This window comes from Rhinopithecus bieti, unplaced genomic scaffold (assembly GCF_001698545.2).
Source record: "Rhinopithecus bieti isolate Rb0 unplaced genomic scaffold, ASM169854v2 scaffold_15136, whole genome shotgun sequence".
NCBI lineage: Eukaryota > Metazoa > Chordata > Mammalia > Primates > Cercopithecidae > Rhinopithecus > Rhinopithecus bieti.
Genome location: NW_016808217.1, coordinates 1,184,761 through 1,208,889, shown reverse-complemented (window position 1 = coordinate 1,208,889; position 24,129 = coordinate 1,184,761). Strand labels below are relative to the sequence as shown.

The 24,129-nt window shown below is 39.5% G+C and overlaps 1 protein-coding gene across 1 annotated transcript in view; it reads right to left on the bottom strand.

Moving 5' to 3' along the window:
• WASHC5 (WASH complex subunit 5) overlaps positions 1 to 24,129 on the bottom strand; it is a 66,460-nt gene that overhangs the window by 34,055 nt on the left and 8,276 nt on the right. Inside the window, exons 3-14 of the mRNA XM_017885933.1 lie at positions 23,647 to 23,792; positions 22,927 to 23,011; positions 22,205 to 22,305; positions 19,532 to 19,724; positions 16,867 to 17,019; positions 15,531 to 15,644; positions 13,765 to 13,936; positions 8,207 to 8,334; positions 4,168 to 4,297; positions 1,725 to 1,837; positions 515 to 681; positions 361 to 436 (exon numbers count right to left, since the gene is read on the bottom strand). Coding sequence (XP_017741422.1) covers positions 361 to 436; positions 515 to 681; positions 1,725 to 1,837; positions 4,168 to 4,297; positions 8,207 to 8,334; positions 13,765 to 13,936; positions 15,531 to 15,644; positions 16,867 to 17,019; positions 19,532 to 19,724; positions 22,205 to 22,305; positions 22,927 to 23,011; positions 23,647 to 23,792 — 1,578 coding nt within the window. The remainder of the gene's footprint in view (positions 1 to 360; positions 437 to 514; positions 682 to 1,724; positions 1,838 to 4,167; positions 4,298 to 8,206; positions 8,335 to 13,764; positions 13,937 to 15,530; positions 15,645 to 16,866; positions 17,020 to 19,531; positions 19,725 to 22,204; positions 22,306 to 22,926; positions 23,012 to 23,646; positions 23,793 to 24,129) is intronic.

Below are 24,129 nucleotides of genomic sequence, written 5' to 3'. Positions count from 1 at the left end.
AGTAAAAGGACTTAATTCATGCCTAGGGAATAAAGGACACAAAAGACTCACATTTTTAGTACACAGATAAAACTTAAAAAAAAATCTACTCTTCACTTAAAAATAGCATTCTTGAAGATATTCCAACTTATAAAATAGTATTCCTGAAGACATTCCAACTTATATTAATTAAAACTTTAAATATTTCTGGCATCTTTGAAACTATGATCTCATGGAAAACTGCTAACAATTTCAGTCTATAAAATATTGAAATTATTGACCTTCCTAAAAGGATAAAATCTTGGGCTGAAGTAACGAATGAGGCATGAATGAAGGTCAATTCTTTCCTAGTAACAGAGAATCTCATTGTGTTTTGCTTACCTTTAAGAAGGTAGCTCTGAGTTTAGTAACCATGGATGGATTTACCCTTATGCTTTCTTGCATGATGGATGTGAAACTGTAAAAGAAGAGAAATGGTAAGAAGATGTTCCCAGGGCCTTTCATCTACAGCAAATGCCAGCACTGCCTACATTACCTGTCAATCAACTGCCAAGCAAAAGAAAGGTCCCCAACGATCTGCATTGTGATCAGAACCTCCTCTTTAATGTTAATGGTTCTGATCATTTGATGAAGAAACTTTCGAGTATCGGCAAGAAACTGACATACTTGCAGATTGGATTCCAACTGGTGGAATTCTTGAACCTGTGTTACAGAAATATACTTAATTTAAAATCCTGAATGGACTCTATGGTGCTCATTTGTTCTTGAAAACACTTCAAATAAAGCACACTACTTCTGACGATTTCAGTATTAATTATATCTCTAAAATATATAATCATACCAATTAGATAGGGTTACAGATTACGAGTAAAATGATGTTTTGGCCGGGCGCGGTGGCTCATGCCTGTAATCCCAGCACTCTGGGAGGCCAAGGCAGGTGGATCACCTGAGGTCAGGAGTTCGAGACCAGCCTGGTTAACATGGTGAAACCCCGTCTCTACTAAAATACAAAATTAGCTGGGCGTGGTGGCAGGCGCCTGTAGTCCCAGCTACCCGGGAAGCTGAGGCAAGAGAATCGCTGGAACCCAGGAGGTGGAGGTTGCAGTGAGCTGAGATGGTGCCACTGCACTCCAGCCTGGGTGACAGAACTAGATTCCATCTCAAAAAAAAAAAAAAGAGTTTATGTTTATTTTCTGCTGCTTTTAGTTATCATTTTAAATCTAGTTAAATACACAGTTAAAATTTAAGAGTGGTGAGGTATAATTTTTTTCATATAATCATTTTGAGTTGAAAGAAAACAATAAACTATTTTTTCAGATAAGAAAATATACCACTTATAAGCATATGATCATTATATAATTTTTTTTTTTAATGTATTCATTTCTGGTTTTTTTTCCCCAAGGCACACAATTTTTTACAACTCTAAAATGGTATACACATGCAATTTTGTTTTGCTTTTACCTCTTTATCACAATTTGCCCAATGCTTCTATGTTATTTTTATAATTATGTTTCTAAGATTACACGTTTCCTAAAATATTGTAATTTTTGCTACCATTCTCTTCATACTAGTCATTTATTTCCCCAAATTTAGGACACTATCTGTTACAGGAAACATATTAATTCACATTGCTTTTACTTCTGATGAAACAGTCTCTCAGATATATTTACAGGAACAGACTGCTGGGTGGGTCATAAGGTGTGATTCACGATCCAAGAACCTTCCTTTAAAAAGCCTTTCCTTACCTCCTCCAAAGCTTGTATCAGTTGCACAGTTTTTCTGCCCGCAGCAGTAGAATCATCGTAATTTAAAGACAATATTTGTTTTGAGATCTCTCTGAACCAAGCTTGAAGGTTTTCTAGTAATACAGAAATAAGAAAAGACTACTGAAATCCTTGAATTCCTGTAGCTGTGGCTTTGAATTTAACTAAATAATCTTACAAATTCAGTTCCTCAGTGCTTTTACCGGGGGCCTAACACTAGGAATTTTCCAAACGATAAAAATGCCTGGAGCATGCGACATAGTAGAATAAACTTTCTACATAAATAGCTTAGTCTATAACACTTGGTAGACAAATACTAAAGGCTCAAGTACATGCTATATAAACGGTAAGTGTAGAGGTGGTAGTGGCAGTGGAGAAGAGTTGGAAGGGAACTGAAGGATGTCCCTAGTTACCAGGGAGAGTTTTCTGGCGAAGCGAGGAAAGATAAAGATCCGGATCATCGGAGAGATGAAGGGTATAGTATTCAGATGAAAGGCAGACACAGGCAGAGGTTTCAGGGCAAGAATGACAAGAGCATATCTTGGAGGGCAAAGAAGAGACCAATATGACAGAAGTGTAAGGTGTGACTGATGAGTCACAGGGATGTCTGAACAATGCAGGGAGTGCCATTTGCACTTATGAACCGGCAGACATTTCATACAGTAGAGAAAGAGAAGGGTGTCCACATGCTCTGAGTACCCTCAGTGTATCAGGCAAAGTTCTAAGTATTTAATCTTCACAGCAATATAGGGAGGTGGAATTTGTTAGCCATTTCCCAGATAAAAAGGCTGATGCTCAGAGAAACTGAGAATGCTATGCAGGGTGACACTAAATGGCAGAGCCAGGACTTACAATTGTCTGCCCAAGTTCAAAAGCTCTGCTCTTTACCTCACCAAGTTGATCCCCTAAAATTTTTGTTTGTTTATCAATGGGGTGGTTCCACATTATTAAGGTGGTTCCACATTATTAAAAGGCCTTACTTACTTATGATCTAAGTTATTTCAAGAATTAGCATGACGAACACTCATAATTTTGAAGATTTTTGTAGGGTTGAGGGGCAGCGATGGAGTAGTAGAAAGAGCATGAAATTTGGGGTCTGAGATGAGCAAGACCCAGGCTCTTCACCTTTGTACCTTCAGCAAATGATTGCATGTTTAAGCCTCAGTTTCCTTATATATATGAAATAAGGATTAAGATGTATATCCTACAGGGTTGTAAGGTGAGAAAAAATTGTGAACATATGTCCTAAGCTGTAATAAACTATACAGCCGGAAAAAAAACGTAAAATTGTTATTTCATCTCTGAAACAAAGTTGGTATTTTTAAGGGCCTAAAAGAAACTATCACAGAGATTAATGCACTGATTCTAGACAGCTAATGGGGTCAGATTGTTACACGTGATTGTTTTGCAGATCACAATATGATAACCATAATATTCATTCTAGACTTCAGGTTTCATATCACAATATGGTGACCTGCAAAACATGTTTCTAGTTTATATCACATCATTATATGTTGGCTGACTCTTCCCTATAGGAACAATAATACAATTTGGAAATATATTTTTGACCAACCACTCAGCATCAAAGAAATAAACAAAAGCCAAAATACAGTAATCACAAGCTCATACTGATTAAAATAATAGTTTTAAACAAGAAGCTACATTACTAAGCAATTCTACAGTATAATTAACTTCATCAGAAATCGATCGGATAGTTAAAACAAAATTAAGCATTAAAAAAATAGTTTGTCGCCATAAAATTCAGAATGGTTTTTTGGGAGCAGTTAGAAATTTCTTATTTATAAAAATTTGAAATGGTGCTGGAACTTTCCTATAAATAAAATTTCCTAGAAGAAGTAGGATCAAAATCATTAAAAGTAAAATTTGAGTTTGTGTTTTTTCAAAACTAGTCTGCAGTACCCTCTTCTGCCACTAGATAGCAGGTGCATTGGTGAACAAGAATCAAGTAAGACCAGAAGAATTTTAGGTATCATCTATGCTGGTAGATTACTAACATTCTTGGGTGATGTATCCTTCTTGAGAAGATCATGAGAGTTATAGATCCTTTCCCCCCTTTCCCCAAATCACATAAACTGACACATTAGTTCTGCATACCATGGAGGGGAAGGCCAACTGTGACTCTCTAAACTCTTGTCTATGAACTGGAGTTACCAAAACCCCTGGTTTAGCCTAACCTCACGTTTCAAAGATAAGATACAAAACCCGAACTCTAGAATGGATATGAACATTGCCCAAGAGACGCAGCCAAAACTAACCTTCAGATCTTTATTAGCAACACTAAAGAGGGAATATCATAGGATGCAATAATGAGAACATAAAGCCTTTTTAACCTGCCAGTTTCCAAGGTTTCAAATAACCTGTGCATACATTCCAAACACACCAGTATTTCCTCTTCAGCAATTACCATTTTTCTCCACTCTGGTTAGGGGTTTCACTCCTGAAAAGACATCAGCAAGCTCAGTCATCCGCTCCGAACCCTCTTTCTTGTAATGCTCCCATTTGGTTTGCTTTTCTGAAAGCATTTGCTTGAACATCTGTTGAAGTGACAGAAAAGATTTACTTACTTAAGAGAAAATCCAGACTAGGCAGCTTATGAAGAGAGATTGAGGAAACCCAATTTAAATTTTAAATAAGAAGCTACACTGTAAATTAACAGTGACCCTGATGTCATCTCCTTAGGCACTGATACTTTGTAGAAATTCAAGGACAAAGCCAGACCACCTCCAAAACAGTAGTTCTCGTACCAACTGCACATCAGCACCACCAGGAGGAGGGCTTTAAAGTTTTCAAATTCCCAAGGCCCACCCCTAAAGATTCTGGTTCAGGCAGTCTTGAATAGGGCTGGAAATCAGCATTTTTAATGTGAGATTAAATTTGTGACCACTGCTCTATGGTTCTTTCTATGCAACAATGTCTGCAACTCTAATGTAAACAGTCAGGGATACTCTGTGTATTACCTTCTCTGATGACTGGGGAATGAACTAAATTAACTACAAAAGTTCTTTGTTTTATTATACAAGTTTAATTGTTTATTTTTATTATTATACAAGTAATTATGTTTATTTTTATTTATTTATTTTTTTAGAGACAGGGTCTCACTGTGTTGCCCAGGCTAGAGTGCAGTGGGATGATCATGGCTCACTACAACCCTGAACTTCTGGGTTCAAGTGACCCCCCTGCCTCAGCCTCTCAAATAGCTAGGGCTATGGGCATGCACCACTATGCCTGGTTAACTTTATTATTGTTTTGCAGAGATGGGGGTCTTGCTATGTTGCCCAAGCTGGTGTCTCAAACTCTCGGTCTCGAGTGATCCTCCCTCCTTGGTCTCCCACACTGTTGGGATTATAGGTATGAGCCATTCAATCACCTTAATTCTGTGTATTAATTCACTCCTTCATGAAATTTAAATTCTACAAAGTCTTGGGCAGAGAAGAAAAAGGTGTAACTCAGGGTTGGGTTTTTTTTTTTTTCCTGAAACAAACTTAAAAAACATACTTATTTCTCACTAAAGGACAGACCATCTCAGACAAGGGTAGATGGTTTTTTACACTGGGTTCTTAGGAGGTAAACAGGCATGAACACTTATTTCTCACTTAAGAAATTCCTCACTTGCCAGCATCATAATGAATCTTGAAAAGCCGAGCAATGGGATAGGGAGACTCCATCTGCAGGTGGAGAATCAGGGCTCTGTGGAATTTTGCAGGGCCTGTAGAGGAAGAATCTTAGTGATCTGGACAGAATGACTAATCAACAAAATGATGAGGGAGAGGATGAGGAATAATGAAATTATTTATAGAGTCTACCCTAACTTTCTGAGTCCCTCGGATCAATCAATGCCATTTGACAATGGCAAAGCAACAACATAAGAGCACCCTGAGGCCTTCGTAAGAGACTACATGGCATCAAGCCCTTCAAACACACATTCACATGAACTCACAGGTTTCACAACTTGCAGGATGGAATTTGGGATAGGGGATGGTCCCTGAATTAGGAAATGCGCTGTCATATAAAGATTAGAAGAAACACAGGTCCAATTACTGTGTCTGTAGGATACTCAGAAAGTGATTCTATAAACAGTGCAGGATGGGAAGTAGGAGAGAGGAAGCACAGGTTAAAGAACCAAGCTGAAATGTCAGAAATTCAAATATGTCATTTCTTTGAGCAATTTGTATTGGGTATTTTTTTTTTTTCTTTTTACCAGAGCTTTCCTGAAGACCTCTCATGAGTTGGTACTCCTTTATGCTGTCTTGCTTCCTGTCTACCTAGATAGACAGAAGGAAGCTGTCCATTCTGTTTCAATAGATTCCAGAGAACAGACTTATCGTTAGAAATATAGGCTTGGTCAATCAGATAGCTTAGGTCTGTCCTGATTTCCACTCAACAATGCTGAACTATACATTATCTATAGAACTCTTGGGTCCCTGGGGCTCCAGTTCATAATTCCAACTGGTCTGAGGGCATTTCTTTCGTTCTTTTTTTTTTTTTTTTGAGACAGAGTCTTGCTCTGTTGCCCAGGTTGGAGTGCAGTGGCATGATTTCAGCTCACTGTAACCTCTGCCTGCGGGTTCAAGTGATTCTGCTGCCTCAGCCTCTTGAGGAGCTTGGAATACAGGCACATGCTATTAAGCCCAGCTAATTTTTGTATTTTTAGTAGAGATGGGGTTTCGCTATGTTGGCCAGACTGGTCTCGAACTCCTGACCTCAGGTGAACCACCTGCCTCGGCCTCCCAAAGTGCTGGGATTACAGGCATGAGACACTGTGCTCAACTGGGCATTTCTCCCTTGTGGGCATTTTTTCACTTGCCTTTGAAAGGCCATTTTTGCTTTGACCTGGTTCTTGTTCTTGGATCTTTCCTGCTTTTTCACCTTGGCTTAATCTGTCTTTCTTCCCCCACTATACTGACAGGACAGCTCCTAGATGGTACGGACATACTTTGTTCATATTGACATTTCCAGCACCTAGCAAAGAATAGAGTAGGTATTCAATAACTATTTGCTATTCAGAGGGAAACCATTAAAATTATTAATAGATTAAAAAGGAACAGCATTTATCTGATTTGATAAAATTATACCCAGACAAATCACTGAAAACACTCAGCACAGGCATTATCATTATGTTAGTAGTCAGCACCTACTTTCTCTGAGCTACTTAGTAAGGGAATATAGTGTCCTCAGACACCTAGAAGATAAAGAAACATCTAGTACACCAGTAACCAAACTGAAGCAAGATGAGGATCTGTTCCAAATGGGTATAAATGTCCGGGGTAGTTCCTGGGCCCACCTGATCCAAGCCCCCAGGGTTACTGGTTTTAAAACCTGGGCATTCCCAGGTACCCATCATTTTTATTATGCCCATATAGGCTTCTTTAGAGGTAAGACTAACCTCAGCCATTTTCTTCAGTGAACTCAGATGCCTTAAAGTCCTCAAGATGACCTTGTACAAATGCAAATCACCCACCCTATTTAATCCCTTTTCGGTGGTTCTCATGGCTCCTAGGATAAAGACCAAAGTCCTGCAAGGCGTAGTATGAGCTGACTCCTGACTACCTTTCAGCCTCATTTCACACTACCTTTCTCTCACTCCCCTCTAGCCAACTGGTCTTTCAGGTATTTGAATTGTTTATGCTCCTCCTTATCCAAGAAGACTTGATATTCTTCCTGTCACTGGAATGTTCTGCATCACACTCCCTACCTTTGTCTAGCTAACACTAACAGATCCCTTCCCCAGACCCCTTCAGAAACTCTTGTGTCTCTTCTCATGCAAGTCTACCAGGATGCAACAGGATACTTTATTTTAGGTACTTGGAGAACTACATCCCTTTCCCTCAGAGCAAATATCTGAGTTTGTATTTACATTTTTATTAGTGTGATTTTTTTTTTTTTTTTGAGACAAGTTATCACTCCGTTGCCCAGGCTGGAGTGCAGTGATGCGATCTTGGCTCACTGTAACCTCCGCCTCCCAGGTTCAAGAGATTCTCATGCCTCAGCCTCCCCAGTTGCTGAGACTATAGCCGTGCACCACCATGCCTGGCTAACTTTTGTATTTTTAGTAGAGACAAGGTTTCACCAGCATGCTGACCAGGCTGGTCTCGAACTCCTAACCTCAGGTGATCTGCCCACGTTGGCCTTCCAAAGTGCTGGGATTATAGGCATGAACCACTGCACTTGGCCTATAGTGATTCTTTAATTAATGTCTGTATTCCCCATTAGGCTATAACCTCTACCATCTTGTGTACCTTTCCCCATCACTGTATGCCCAGTGAAAGGAGGCATTACATGCTTGTTAAATGTTTATTCCTGTTCTTTTACTATAAGAACTATCTCAACAGCTCGAATCTGTACCTGAATCAGAGACAGAGCAAGTAATCCTAGCCTTTTTTTTTTTAATATTTTTAAGCATAAAAAAGCTAAGACTGTGGTGATATTCATTCAAATATTTTTACCTCTTTGAGTATAAACTCAAATTGTGCAGTATCCAATAGCAGCTGGAAGAGGATCCTGGGATTGTACCGAGAGTCTGTTAGAATCTGGTCCTTGATTTGACGAAAGCGTTTGTTGTTTGGGTCACAGGCTAGAAATAGGAAAAGTGTTATCTGCTTACTAAATGTGTAGAAAATATCTATGAAATAAATAAATTCTTAAATATCTTCCTTCATTTTAACCATTTAAAAAGTAATTAGCAAAATATCTATCAATAAAAGATGGTGAAACATAGTATATCTATGCCATGGAGTACAATTAAACTGTTAAATGACAGTTGAAACTGACACGGAGTGTCATCCTTGAAAGACTGTTGAATGAAAAAACGCAAGCTGTAGAACAGCGTTTCCAAATTTTGTGAGCATTCTGTGGTTCGTTTATAGCAACTGCCTAAAATGAATGGGCAGAGCCTCGCTGTACTACTTCATACTTCATAGCTGGGTGGCTTCCTCATGTCCTGTCTGTTGGAGTTGCTTTTGCTTTAGGCATTGATCCCTGCCATTCAGTAACGGACTGCTATCCCTAGAGATGCCTGTTTGCAAGGTTGGCTCTTGACTGGCATCTGGGAACTTGAATTTCGTGAAGAGCTGCCATCATTTTGAGAACTCACAAGATCAGCTCACTGAGCCTTAAATGTTTGTACAAACAACGTTTTCCTTCTGGAAGTCTGGAACTTTGGTACGTGCTGGGCAGAGGCTACCTAAATGAGCAGCCCCCAATAGAAACCGAAGGAAGCTGAGTCTAATGAGCTTCCCTGGTTGACAACACTTCATATGCATTGTCACGACTCACTGATGGGGGAATTAAGTGTGCCCTGTGGGACTCCACTGGGAGAGGATGCTCGGTTGTGCCTCATTCCTCCAAATTCACCCCATGTGCTCTTTTCCTTTGCAGATTTTGCCGTCTATCCTTTCGCTATAATAAATCATGCAGTGAGTACTACTAGATGCTGAGTCCTCTGTGTCCTGTGGTGAATCACTGAAGCCGGAATGGTCGTGGGGAATGCCTGACACAACAAGGACAGGCTCCTCACACAAAGACGAGGGACCCCCAAACAAGAAGCAGCAGACCTGTGGCCATCTTGCTCCTTGTAGAGGCCAGAGGGCATGGCAGGCACTCAGTTTTCTGAACTATCCACTACCCAGGCAAAGGGAGCTTAAAGCAACTAGGCCAAGGTCACAAAATTAGGCAGTGATTGACTGAAGGTAAAAATACTGGATGTCCTCATTCTTAGGTCATCCTATCAGCCAAGCTAAACCATTTCAAATGAAATAAACGCCAAGTTAAAAGAAAAGAATAGAATAAAAAATACTGATATTTGCTTAGACTGGTTTATAAGGCAAATTATTTATCTAAGAAAGAATAAGTAGAATAAGGCAAAAATACAAGGCAAAGCTACTGCTGTGGTTTGAATGCGTCTTCCAAAAGTTCATGTTAGAAACTTGGTTGCCATTGTGGCAGTGTTAAGAGGTAGAGCCCCGGGGGGCAATTGTGTTATGAGGGGTCCACCCTCATGAATGGATTAATGCCATTACCCCGGGAGTGGGTTAGTTATTGCAACCGTGGCTTTGTTATAAAAGTGAGCTCTCTCTTGCACCCACTTTCTTGTCCTTCTGCCTATCTGGCATCTATTGACCCTTGCTAGATGCTGGCACCATGCTCTTGGACTTCCCAGCCTCCAGAACTGTGAGTCAAATAAACTTCTTTATATACTTCCTACTCTGTGGTATTCTGCTATAGCAGCAGAAAATGAACAAAGACACATAAAGTCAAAGTCAAAATAAAAACTCTAAGACTTAAACAGACTTTGTCAACAAGTTCACAGCTGATAGGTATAAGGTCCATGGTAGTTATACTAGTATTACATGTGCACCCTCCTGCCTTCCTAGTCCTGCCCCCTATCAATATCTCAGGATGCCTGGCAAGTACAGAACAACAATGTTGTATAGGTATATGTCATGGGTGGTTTTGGTGCTTTAGTTATGATGAAGCCTGTGGAAGGTCACCTTATATGCTGATTTCTAAGTTACTCCATCAGGAGGAGACTCCTGACAACCTGGAAAAGAGGCTCAGGTTTCATAGGAAACCACAGAGTTCTGATTTTTCATGAATTTGCCAGAACTATCTGGGAAGAAATATATTGGAATCAGTGACACTGATTACACAAAGAGGAAATTCTCAGCTCCGTATTTACCTAACTAAACAAAAATCAAACAAACTCAGAAGGAGTTCCAGTTGTCTTTACACTAATTTTAATTAAACTAGAAATCTCCTGATTTTAATCTGCTTTCATGTTTGCATAGGGAATGTTAAGTACCCAGTTGTTGGACAAACACTCTATATTCCTCAATGTACTTTAACATTGAGCTTTTTGGTATAAACCAGGTTTGCTTCTGGGGTTCCCAGGGCCTGACCATCTCTCTCAGATCTGACCCTTAAGGATTCACACCCAGAGAACTGCAGAGCCATCAGAACTTTGGGGTCAAACTTCAGTAGCCAGCCAGCCTTTCTCATCCCATATTTCCTCAGAGAATGTTTCTTCACAAGGTTTTGTACAAGCATCCTAAGACTGGGAAATGCCTCCAGCAACGCAACAGGAGGCAATCTGAGAATAGGCCTGCTTTTCTGTACACCATGACTGAAATTCCATAAAAGTTAACCAAGCGGTTACTTTTCCCACATGTGACTCACAATCAGATAGGCCAATCATTTGTTTCTGATAAATTATGACCCTGTGCAATCAGGTCGGACAACTGCCAGGCACAAAAATGAAAGACAAATGTGGCTGAAGATAAAACCACAGACCTCTGGCAAGCCAAGGTTGTCCCTGGCATGGGTGTAAATTCAGGAGACTACTGGCTTTCCGAACACAGGCAGGGCCCTCAGGCAGGGTCACACAGAAGATGAAGATGAGGCTGAGTCACTAGAAAACCCCAGTTGGTTTTATGACAGGATAAAGTGAGGGCTTGAGTTTTTTATACGCTTGTGAATGCAAGACTTTTGGTAAAGAAGATTAAAAGCTGAGTCAATGTAGTAAAATCCTCAAATTAGAACTGGAGTTTATGTAAAAAATAAACTCAACTAATTAAAAACAGATTCAGGGATTAAAAACTCCAGCCATGGTGTTCATACTGTGGGTAAATTGTAAATGGATATGGGCCAACAAGCAAGATGATGAAACAAACTGGAAAGCAGCTCTCAGGATAAAGGTTTAAGAAGTTGGAGAGAAGGCTGAGGGGAAACTCCACACATTTTCAAAGATACGAAGGATGAGGAAGTCCAACTGTTGTTTTCACTGTGGACCACCCATAGGAAGTGGAGGCAGACGGTAGCCAGAGGGACTGTGAAGTCATCTTGGCTGGAACAGCTGTGAGACAGGGGCTGCCATGTTACAAAGGGAGGCTACAGAGGAATCTCGTGTGCAGTTTTTTAAAGAGACATAGTCTTATCTGAAAGAACAAAGAAGTGCTGCACACAGTACCTGTCTCAGAGCTGGTCCTCAAGGGAAGTTGGTTGAGTGAAAACAAAAGCAGAGGGCTTTACAGGCCTGCTGAATGACACACCTCTTAGGGGTAGGGGTATACAGCCCTGGATGAGGGAAGGTATTGGTTAATTAGTGTTGATCCAGCATTTACTAAGAATAAGAAAATGTGTCAGCCCTGAACAAGCTCAGAGATGTTAGTTCAACTTACTTATTTTTCTACCATTAAACCAGAGGTTGAGGCATTTCTCACAATCTGAACTTGATGGTCAAACTGTGTGGCTAGAAGGTCTCGAAGGAGACCACGACCCATAAAAGGCTAAGACCCAGTCTACCCTAAACGAGCACTCTGGTCCAGCCAGGTCATCAACTCAGTGGGCCCATGTGTTTTTCTGTACTTCCAAAATTGTATCACTTATTCTATCACTTCTGCAGTTGAGAATTTCTTCTGGTTTTTGCTTCAAAACCTCATCACAGGCCTGGTTGGCTCCTGATTCCTGTATGGGGCTTTCCTGACCTCCTCTGCTCCCCTATCCCAAGCAACGTTTGCCTCTCTACTCTGAACTCAAACCACACCAAATGTCTGTTTGACACACCTGGTGTCTGTTTACTGCCTTGGACCTTGAATTCGTTTCCCATTGCTGCTCTAATAATTACCATAAACTCAGTGGCTTAAAACAACACAAATTTATTCTCTCACCATCCTAGAAGTGACAAATCTGAGATGGGGCTCACTGGGCTAAAATCAAGGTGATGGCTGGGTTGGGCTCGTTCTGGACATTCTAGGGGAAAAGTCTGTTTTCTTGCTGTTTTCAGCTGCTAAAGGCTGCCTGTATTCCTTGGCTTGTGGCCCCTTCCATCCTTAAAGCCAGCAACAGCCAGTCAAGTTTTTGCTGTCTCTCTGGTTCTGACACTTCTGCCTCCCTCTTCCTGATTTAAGGACCCCTATTTATAGGCTGGGTGTGGTGGCTCAGGCCTGTAATCCCAGCACTTTGGGAGGCTGAGGTGAGCAGACTGCTTGGGCTCAGGAGTTTGAAACCACCCTGGTCAACATAGTGAAACACTGTCTCTACAAAAAATACAAACAACTTAGCCAGGCGTGGTGGCACTTGCCTGTAGTCCCAGCTGCTTGCAGGGGCTGTGGAAGGAGTATCGCTTGAACTCAGGAGGTCGAGGCTATAGTGAGCTGAGATTGTGCCACTGCACTCAAACCTGGGGGACTTGAGATCCTGTCTAAAAAAAAAAACCAGGGGGTGGGGGGCTCTTATTTTAATAATATTTTTTGAGACATGGTCTTGTTCTGTCACTCAGGCTGCAGTGCAGTAGGATGATCTTGGCTCAATGCAGCTGCAAACTTCCAGGCTCAAGTGATCTTCCCACCTCAGCCTCCCGAGTAGCTGGGACTACAGGTGCATGCCACCATGCCCAGCTAATTTTTTTACTTTTTGTAGAGAGGGGGTCTCACTATGTTACCCAGGCTGGTTCTGAACTCCTAGGCTCAAGCTCTCCTCCTGACTTGGCCTCCCAAAGTGATGGGATTACAAGTATGAGCCACCACACCCAGCAAGGACCCTTATGATTACATTGAGTTCACTGGGATAATCCAGAAACATCTCCTTACTTTAATGTCAGCTAATAGACAATCTCAATCCCCGCTTTCCACATAACATATCTACTGGTTCAGGGACTAGGGCATGAACATCTTTGGGCATGGGCTGGAAGGCATTATTTGCCTACCACAGATCTGCAGTTCTATCTTTTCATATGTCTACATTTGATCTCCCCAGTCTGATCAGTGACAAGCTCCTTGAACATGAGAGCTAAACGTCCTCTTATTTGCTAGCATCTAACAGTACGGGACAGGGGAGAGCTTTTCAGGTACGCTAGTGGCCTATCCAAGTGGACAAAAAACGACTAACTTTAAAAAGCTTTCTCATTCAAGGCCTCTCTCCCTGCTACATCACTTTACATCATGAAGTAGGTCCTGATTCTGAGTCTTTATATGGAGCAATATAAACGGCCACCCCTTTTGTGCATTACCTGAGTCTGCTGTGTGAAGCATCAGCCATCGGATGGCAACATTGCAGTCTCTCAGGCAGTTCAGAAGCTTTGGGATATTGTCCAGAACCATCTCCTCCCTTAAATAACCTTCTTTTAGAAACTGCTGCACTTGAGCATGCACTCTTTCACTGACAGTAGCATATCTGCTTGCCTTGACAAATAAAAAACCTCAATTACATTTAAAAAGTCATTTATCTTGAAAATAAACCACATTCAAATGAATTCACTGACAAATAGTAACATTTCTATATAGGATGAATGACATATGGACTACAGTTATAGGGCTCAAAGATAACATTTCTATTAGATGAATGACATATGGACTACAGTTATAGGGCTCAAACATTAACATTTTTATGTAATTTCTATATAAGATGAATGACATATGGTCTATAGTTCTAGGGTTCGAAGATAACATTTCTATATAAGATGAACATATGGACTATACTTATAGGGCTCAAAGACAACTGGCTTATTGAACACATTTGAAAAAAAGCACTGAACTTAGAATTCTGAGACTACATCCTAGTTCTGGCTGTGATTAAACTTTGGTGTGACTTGGGGCTTAACCCCCGTGTATTGGGTTTCTTCAAATTTCAGACGGAGACTTGGACCAGGTGGTTCCTCAGAACTCTTCTATTCTTAACTTAGATGAAAAAGAAAATAAGGACAGAAGTTCAATTGCTTGTTCTCGCTAATACTGTTGACAAAGAAGTCAGAACAGAGCAGAAACACTTAAAATATAAGACTTCTTCTAAAGCTTAGGAAAAAATACACCTTAGTATATAAAAAATGAATTTCCAAACCAGCTTTTTGGAAATTTTGGTTATTCTGCTTTACTTAAATCAAGTCAAACGTTAAACATCATCAACCTCATCAAGTTAGTTGAAATCTATGGTATCAAGAAGCCTCTTAAAAACGTCACAAATGAGAAAATGCAATTTTAGAAAGGGATTTTAGCAATGAAAAATTAATGTTCTGATGTTGGTAAGTATCAAAGTGCCACTTTCTCTAATATATTTCCAGGAGATGTGCCAACATTGAAATTATTTTGTGCATTATTTATGGAATTCAATTTATTTGAATAAAACATGATGAACTTTTTTGAGTCAATATTGTTTTATCCACACAGGAAACTCAGTAACTGAGCCAGGATGAGGAACATAACCATTTAAAAATATTAACTATGCTCCCCAAGATTTTATCTTTATTCCTCTACTTGGATGTTCCCTTCTGCCTTGTGTAAGAACAAGAGATAGAATATAACCATTTAAACTTTAAAATGAATGTCTTCAGTCTTGTTGCTTATTTAGCACATCAGAAATGATAAATTTAAATTACAGTGACAGGACATATTATCCATATTCAGTTACCACCTTCATCATTCATCCTATTCATAAAAACATTATTAATTCCAGCTATTGGTACAACCAACTGTGACCATGAGAATACAGTCTTTAAGCAAAAGTAAACTAAGTCATCTGGGGCATACGGCACGCTTATTTGTCTTAGATTATACTGAATCTTCCTCGGGATCCTAATCGCCAATTTACATATACCATGTAACTTAAAAACCTACAATTACCTATGTTATTCTAACCTATAAAATTTGCCTTTTATTAATCATTGCATTAAATTGTCTAAGTGAGTATCTTCCAAATTCCTTGGGAAATCTACTTAGCTTATTTGCTACTTCATAAACTAGGCCTGCAGTTACTAGAGAATGTCCCCAGATTAGAACCTACCTGTTCTCTGACATTTGAAAGGTCCAGGGTATTATTTAAAGCAGTTTTTGCAGCTTTGTAAGGTTCCCAAGCATCTACTAGATTAACTGTGATTCCCATGTAAATACTAATTACCTGAAAGAGGAGACATTCAGCATCTGTTAAATTCCTACCCACTTCAAGGCAAAGGGTTGGATACATAAAATGTTATAGAAGGCAATACCCACTCCATGTTTAAACTCCATTCCAATGAAAAACCAAGATTTTCCAAATATATAGGTAAGTATTCCTGATTGTTAATTCACATTAATAGGTGTAAAGATCTCTTTACACCTATTAACATTTCTTTTTGAAATTCTCTATCGTGTAATATTAATATTTTCTCACCAGTTGTTTTATTGGTTGGCAATTGCCTGGGACATCTTTTTAAAAATCCCTTCATTTTCAGTATGCCAGGGTAGTTTTTCAGGTGTGTATCTTATGTGTTTCATGTAACTGGATTTTGGTCTTTCTTAATAATAAATACGTTTTTAATTACAGTATCATGGTCAAAACTTCTTTATTAAACTTAGGAACATGAAGCCACACTATCAGTGTGTTCCTCTTGGTTGCTCAACTCTGAGCTCAGTAATATGATTCACAGTTGGCCAGGAACCATCACTTCTTAATGTAGGCTGTTCTCATACTACCATTAAATTGAAGGGCCCTCATAACAGATAGTTAATGTGATTCAATAGCTGATATAGAAGAAGAACAAAATCTGCTACCTGCGAATATAATCCAACTCCCTGCATTTTGTTAAAGCCTCTTTGTTTTCATATATTTCATTTCATATATATTAAGTATGAAGCAAGCTTTATTCCTATAAGAATATTTGTAAATGAAACAATGCTTACAAAGGTACAAGCATATCCTTGCAATAATATAAACTCTAGTAACCCCACTACAGTTAGCTTATAGGTAAAACTTTATTATTAAAGTGAAATTCCTATTCACAAAGTGACGAATTAGATGAATTCGGCTATCTTAGAATCAGAAAATAGAAAAGAATAAACAAATTCTTACACAACTTAGTTGTAATCTCAGTAGCTAAAGCAAGAGATAATTTAATAAATGATTTAATCTTGACAGTATCCATTTTGGAAAAAGACTAGTGGGTTCTTCAGGAAATTTTACTAACTCATTTATTCCTTCATGTTCTAATTAAAAAATTCTCAAAACACTTAGAGCAACTATACCTAAGTGATGTTATGTCCCATTATTTACAACATTACAACCTCTGGGTTAAAGGCCAAAAGAATGGGAAGTTAGTTCTCTAACACATTTACTGTAGAGGAAAAAAATTAGCAATACTTGCCCAATTATCTGGAAAGTATTTATCCACTATCTCTCTCATTTTTGCTTGATGGGTGTGAAGAATGGAAGGCTCAAAGTAGAGAATCACGTACAGCATGGCAGCTTGGTTTGCCAGGGCTGTGCTGCGATGCTCCGGCAAAGGATACGCTGAGACCTGCAATGTCAAGACGACACCCCCAGAAAGCTGTTGGCAACATCTGCATGTAGATATGCTCGAATTAAACTCTGGTTATAAGACACATCAGTTTCTCCAAAGCCCATCACCCTTCAGGATCCTGGACACTGGAAGCCCTTCTCAGACTGTGCCATTGCTTGCCAAGGTCTTCTTTCTTATCCCTAACTCCATAATATCCTCTTCTTCTAGCTCTTGACTACTGCAATTCTAAGTCTTTTCTTAAAAAAAAAAAAAAAGTCCTATCCCTGTGTCTCCCACCACTTGTTCATTTTTGTATCTTTCCCATCGGAGACAATGCTTAGAACTGACAGGCTCTACTCACTGTTGCTATTTTCTCACTTTCTGTTTATTATTCAACTCATTGAAATTTCACCTCCACCATCATCCCAGTGGACTTCCCTAAGGTTGCTCATGACCTCACAACCATCCAATTCGATGCCTTCTTTTTAAGACTCTCACTTAAATTCTCTGAGGAATGAAATCTCTCCTCCTCTGGTTTCCTAGATACCACTCTCTCTTCTCAGTCTCCTTTGCTGAGTCCTCAGCTTCTGCCTTTTAAATGCTGGTGTTCCCCAGGAGTCCATCCCCTCATGTACTAGAAATTTTTGGATGCGGCCGGGCGCGGTGGCTCACGCCTGTAATCCCAGCACTTTGGGAGGCCGAGGCGGGCGGATCACAAGGTCAGGAGATCGAGACCACGGTGAAACCCCGTCTCTACTAAAATACAAAAAATTAGCCGGGCGCGGTGGCGGGCGCCTGTAGTCCCAGCTACTAGGGAGGCTGAGGCAGGAGAATGGCGTGAACCCAGGAGGCGGAGCTTGCAGTGAGCCGAGGTCGCGCCACTGCATTCCAGCCTGGTGGACAGAGTGAGACTCCGTCTCAAAAAAAAAAAAAAGAAAGAAATTTTTGGATGCACAAAGCACATGCCACCTTGAGCTACCACAAGCGAAAAGGAGATAAATTGTTTTAAGGACAGACATAGCCATGTCACATGAAACCTGTAGGCAGGAATGTGGCCAGGCCACAGGAAGGGGCTGGGGCTGGGAACCGGAATGCCTTCTCTCTTTCTCCCCTTGATATGTCAGCTCAACTTTTCTCTCCCTCCAGGCTACTCTCCACATACATGGCAGAATGAAGCCATGTATTTTGCATGTTGTGGATAAACTCCAATCCAGAAACCGTTTCTCAGGCCCAATTCCAAATTATCTGGAGACAGAATCTGATCCATCAGCCATGACCAGGGATGGGGGAGGTGCAGGACAGAGAGTGGGGTGGACACACAGCACAACCATAGCTTAACCCTTGTGCTAATAAAAATAAAGATCATAGGGCAAGGAGGAAATGGAAGCACCTTGCCTTCAGAAGGACGTGGAATGAGAGGCAATCAGGAATGAGATGCTCTAAATTCACACAGACCAAATTGAAATTACAGTTCTGCTACTTAGTAACAGGAACTTGAGGAAATTATTTAAGCTCTCCAAGCCTTATTTTTCTCAACAGCAACATGGGGATAATGCCATCTACTTTACAGGGCTATTGTGAGGAACAGAGAAAATGGTATAGGAACAAAACCTCCTTTGTGGCTGGTTTGGACTGAATTCTCAATGAATGGCAACAATTATTATAGAGACCTGGCATCTGTGGGTAGCTTCTGATTTTGAATTGTCTTAAAACAACAACAACAAAAACCCTCTTATTTATACTTAACATATTCACACAAGAACCTAACAAGCTACCTAAAGAACTGCACAGATCAGGTTCATTCTGTGATAAATGATATCCACAGTTATCACAGGCCTCTTTACTCCCTAATCATAATTTTTACAAATATTTAAAAATACAACATCTAAAATTACATTTTCTTCAGAACAATGAAGTCAAATGGTAATTTTCTTTGGTGTTTTTTAAAAGGAAGTGAATACTACACACACTGGCAAGGGGAGAGGGATGATTTTCAAATGCTGCGTGATCTTTACAGCCTTGCTCAGGCTGCCTCCTTTCCTGGCACTCCTCTTACCTTCTGTCACCTGTTGTGACGTTGCTGCCACTGCTGCATGCTCTAGTGGCACCCTGTGCTTCCCCTAAGATGACACCCATCTTGCTTTACTATAATCCTGTCATCTGCCTTTCCTAAGCTACAAGCTCAGTATGGGCAGGGACACGGCCTGCCTTCCTCGGTGATGGGTCCCCAGCACCGAGCACGTGAATGGGCACATATCACACACTCAATAACTATTTCTTGAATGAATGACTAAAAGAATGCATCTTCTTCCCAATAGCTCAAATCCCATCTTCACCCTGAAATCTCTGATTCTGCCAAAATTAATAACCCTCTTTCCTTTATCATCCTGGGGCATCGCTCAAAAGGTTTTAAAAGGTTCTAGCTGCTTTTACTCTTTTGGGAAAGAAGGAAGGAAAGGCGTAATTAAAGAGGGAAGTGAAATCAGTCTGTTAAACAGTCTTAATAGGTCTTAACAGATTTAATTCCCACCTGGTTGTAAATATCATCAGATCTCAGTCGACCAATGACCATACTGATGAAGGATTCGTTGATAGGCACTCTCTGGAAATAGCTCTCGGGATAGTTGGGTGGTCTTTTGGCACCTGGTTGGCTAGAATAACCTGTACTTCGAAGCAGCTTACAAATATCATCCATATTTGAATCAGCAGAAGATCGAGCAGCACTGAGTCATATTCACAATGGGAAACAAAGGCCCAAACCACACATATTAGAAACTGAAAAGTCTAACGAAGCAGAAGAATTCCATTCTACTTTGACTCAATACAGTTTCAGATATGACCATAGGTCCATCTATATCCTCAAGATTCACAATTATGTGTATGTACATGTGTGTATATATGTATTTTTTTTTTTTGAGATGGAGTCTTGCTATGTATGTATATACAAACTTTTGGTTTTTTTTTTGAGATGGTGTCTTGCTCTATGACCCAGACTGAAGTGCAGTGGCATGATCTCAGCCTACTGCAACCTCTGCCTCTGGGTTCAAGCAATTCTCCTGCCTCAGCCTCCCGAGTAGCTGGGACTACAGGCATCCATCACTGTGCCTGGCTAATTTTTGTATTTTAGTAGAGATAGGGTTTCACCATGTTGGCCAGGACTGGTCTTGAACGTCTGACCTCAACTGATCTGCCCACCTCGGCCTCCCAAAGTGCTGGGATTACAGGTGTGAGCCACCATGTCCGGCCTCGAAATTATATTTTTGAAAGCCTGTTTAGAAGATGGGTATTCATACTATGTAAAGGTCCCTAATCGCTTTTCCAAAATCCTTGGGACTGCATTTGTTTCAGAATATAGCATTTATCAAATATAAGAAAGCAATATGGCATATAGATCATATACAATATAACACTCCAGCAGTGTCTGAATTGGCATCCCATGATCAACATAAGTGAATAATTCTGGAGGAAAATTTATAAATATTTACAAAACTGAGTTAGGTGAAGACTATACATAGCCTCACACCTATTCCAAGCAAGTTTTGACTCCAAATGATTTCAGGTTAGATCAGGTTTTGCTGCCAAATGAATTTACTATGTATATGTACATGTGTGCTGCGTGTGTACTCGTGTGTATATATATTTTTTCCGAGCTCTTTGGATTTGAAAATTGTGGGTAAAGAATGTGAACCTGACATTTTACAAATTAAAAAATAATTTTAAAATATTATGTCAATTTAAAGTGAAATATATACTAACTTTTTTCTTGGCAAGCTGTTTCTTCTACAGAGATCTAATAAACAGGTCTGTGATTTTTCCAGGTGGAATAGTAAGCTCTGAAAGAAATGAACTAGATTCAAAGAATCTTAGACTTGGAGATGACCTGCTATTCGCTGTAAGGATCTCTTTTGCCACGACTGTGACTTGGAGGTGTTCAGTGTCACTTCAATAATGAATGCTCACATTCTAATGAATTAGCTGTTGTACCAAAGGGGGACAAAGCCATATTTTCAAAACTGGGCTAGGCAAGCCAATATTTTTTTCTTCTTCTTTGCACTGTCTATAGTTTTGTTTTCCAGGTACTCTCAGAAACATAGGAAAGGCCATTCAAATCTCATTTTTAAAAACATGGATGTTAAAACAGCTTGGTCAAACCGGCACGAATGAACACTGCTGGAACACTCCCTTTGCACTCTGATGCAGCTGAAAGGAAAAGGCTAGTTGAGGAGCCTAAGATTAATTTCCTGCTGAGGACACAGTAGTACCTGGTATTGCCAAAAGTATAATGTCCCCAAAGAACCCCCTTCTCCTTGTCTATTTTGTCCTAATTTTTAAGTTTGAAAATGTTAATTCTACTTCTTACATCTTTAGCTCAAGCTCCTAACTGACTCCTCCTTATTGACACTTTCTTCTCTGAATCTTGACTATTTCCAACATTGACCTGGTATTCCATTTTTAGCTCATTCAACAAATTGAAAACCTGTGTGTTAGACACTAAAATTAAAAAGCTGGTTAAGATGGCTCCTGTTTTCAAGACCTCACTTTCCGAAGAATCACAGGTCTGTATAGAGATACACGACAAATGATTTGTGGATGTGCGCTACGGCTTGATTTGTTCTTGTTTCTATGTAAATATGGGAAAGAATTCACTTTCAACCTGACTCTGAATGACAACTTTTCTAAGTCATCAAACTGAAAATGACAACAATCTATAATCTATTATGAAATATACTATGGCGTAATTGTTACATTCCTACAATATGCTCACAAGAGATAAGAATCTTATACTTTTTTTTTTTTTGAGACATAGTTTCGCTCTGTCGCCCAGGATGGAGTATAGTAGCGTGATCCTGGCTCACTGCAACCTCCACCTCCCGAGTTCAGGCGATTCTCCTGCCTCAGCCTCCTGAGTACCTGGGATTACAGGTGCCCACCATCATGACTGGCTAATTTTTGTAGTTTTAGTAGAGACATGGTTTCACCATGTTGGCCAGACTGGTCTTAAACTCCTGACCTCAGATGATCTACCGACCTTGGCCTCCCAAAAGTGCTGAGATTACAGGCGTGAGCCACCGTGCCTGGAAGAATCGTATACTTTCTTATCTATTCTTGGATTACTGCTGTTTACAGTAGAAGAAATATGGGGACATACACCGCATTTTACCAACAGCAGTGTTTTGGAAGTGGAGTCCTAGCCCAGGAATACCTGTATCGGTAGTAAGAAACCAGCATCCTCTCTCTGACTTCTCCTTCAATCTTTTGGTCAATGACCAGTAGCATAACTCCATATAAGTACAGTGCTTCACACTAAGAAGAGAAGAGGACAAAAGCCAAAATCACTAGATTATACATTCTTAGGGAATAAAGTCGGTAATCATGAAAAATATCGCTTTGCTCATACTTCTCCAAAAAGTTTTAGATTTCAAGGAAAAGGTAGGTTTCCTCCAAAGAGCTCTTACCTTCTTGCAGAATGGGACTTGAAAAGTTTATGTGAAAAGATTTTAATTCAGTGATAATCTTTCAGTTGGCCTATTTTGGCTATTTTGCTTGGGACACCAAAATAGCATCCTATTCATCATAAAGTCACTCACTTCACCATAAAGTCATTCACTTATTCAATATGCATTTCTTAAATGGTCAGTATGTACTAGGTACCAGGACAGATGGCGGGGATGCAAAAAGTAAAGAAGACAGAATTCTTACACTGAGGAGGCTCATAACATCCACATAACTTTTAATTGTTTTAAATTCTGTTCCAAGTCTATGTTCCAAACTCAGATAGGGACCTGCCAGTTAGAAGATAATTAAAAGCTCATTTTGCTTCTCTTTAAAGATGGTATTTCGTTTATATTTATGACTTAGAAGAAAAAAAAGTGACACTATGTTTGATATTCTTGAATTTCATTTTAAACAATCACTATTACTTACTAGAAGTTGTTTTCCATCTTCGTTGAGAAGCACAGTTTCTAAGGTTTGCTGAATATAAACCCCTTCATTGAGATCATCTAGATATCTAGAAATAAAATCCCAGAGCAAGTTATTAATTTATAATAGAAACTTTAACATCTTTAAAGAAGGAAAGACTTTTAGAAGATAAGGCAAGATGCCAGGCATTCTGGCCTTCCACTAGTTCATGGTCCTTCATGCTCTTAGTCTTATAAACTGATTTAGGGCCACAGTTTGATATTTATGGCTGTTCCAAGTAAAATAAATATTCCTGAGTCCTGATTTGTGAATTACAAGTATCTAGGAGTAAAGGCAGAAAAACATGGAATATCTAGTTTAAAAGTCAATGAGTAATGAATTCTTAAGAACTGTACAAGGGGCAGAAAGTTCACCATAAAATAAGTTCTTTTCCCACTTTTCACATATAATACACTAGAATATGATAATAAATAACAGGATTGGAAACTATATGACTTAGTATAAACTAAGTTTATTATGACACCTCAGAAGAGAGGGACATTACAGTAAAATTTTAAAATTCTTAAGATGACCAGTGCCACAGGAAGGAAAGGACAACTGTATACGGTATACACTAAATTAGGAAATTTTATAGTAGCTCAGAGACATTTACACGTCGTTGTGTGTCCTTTTCCCTCTCCACTATTTACCACCAGAATAAGCTGTTACTAAATTGATTAATACCTGTTTAAGTCTACAATATATTTATGCACACTTTGAAATGCTAAATAAAATCTGGTCACAATTTCTATGTTGTTTTCACGAAATTCTTCATCTAAATCCTGTAGCTCTGGCTTACAGTCCAGTTTGCTTTCCCATAATTCCGGACCCTAAGAAAAAAAACACGTGAAATGTCAAGAAAAGCATACTTGTTGGTGACAATTTCCAAATAGTCTTTTAAAAACTTGTTCTTATGTTCTTAAACATCCTAAACTTAAAGCAGAGCAACAGAAAGTAATGAAGATAATAGAAGCCTAGATGTAAAATCCCTTTGAGAGAAATGAATTTGAATTGGACCCAAGATTAGCATGCTTTTAAGTAGGGGGCCTTTCAGTGTGAAATGTCAAAGTTACGTTTTAAAAATACAATTATATTGTGTTAGGGCTTTCACATAACACCTTCAACTTATTTTCAAGTTAGTAGCTAATATTACATTTAGGCCAGAAG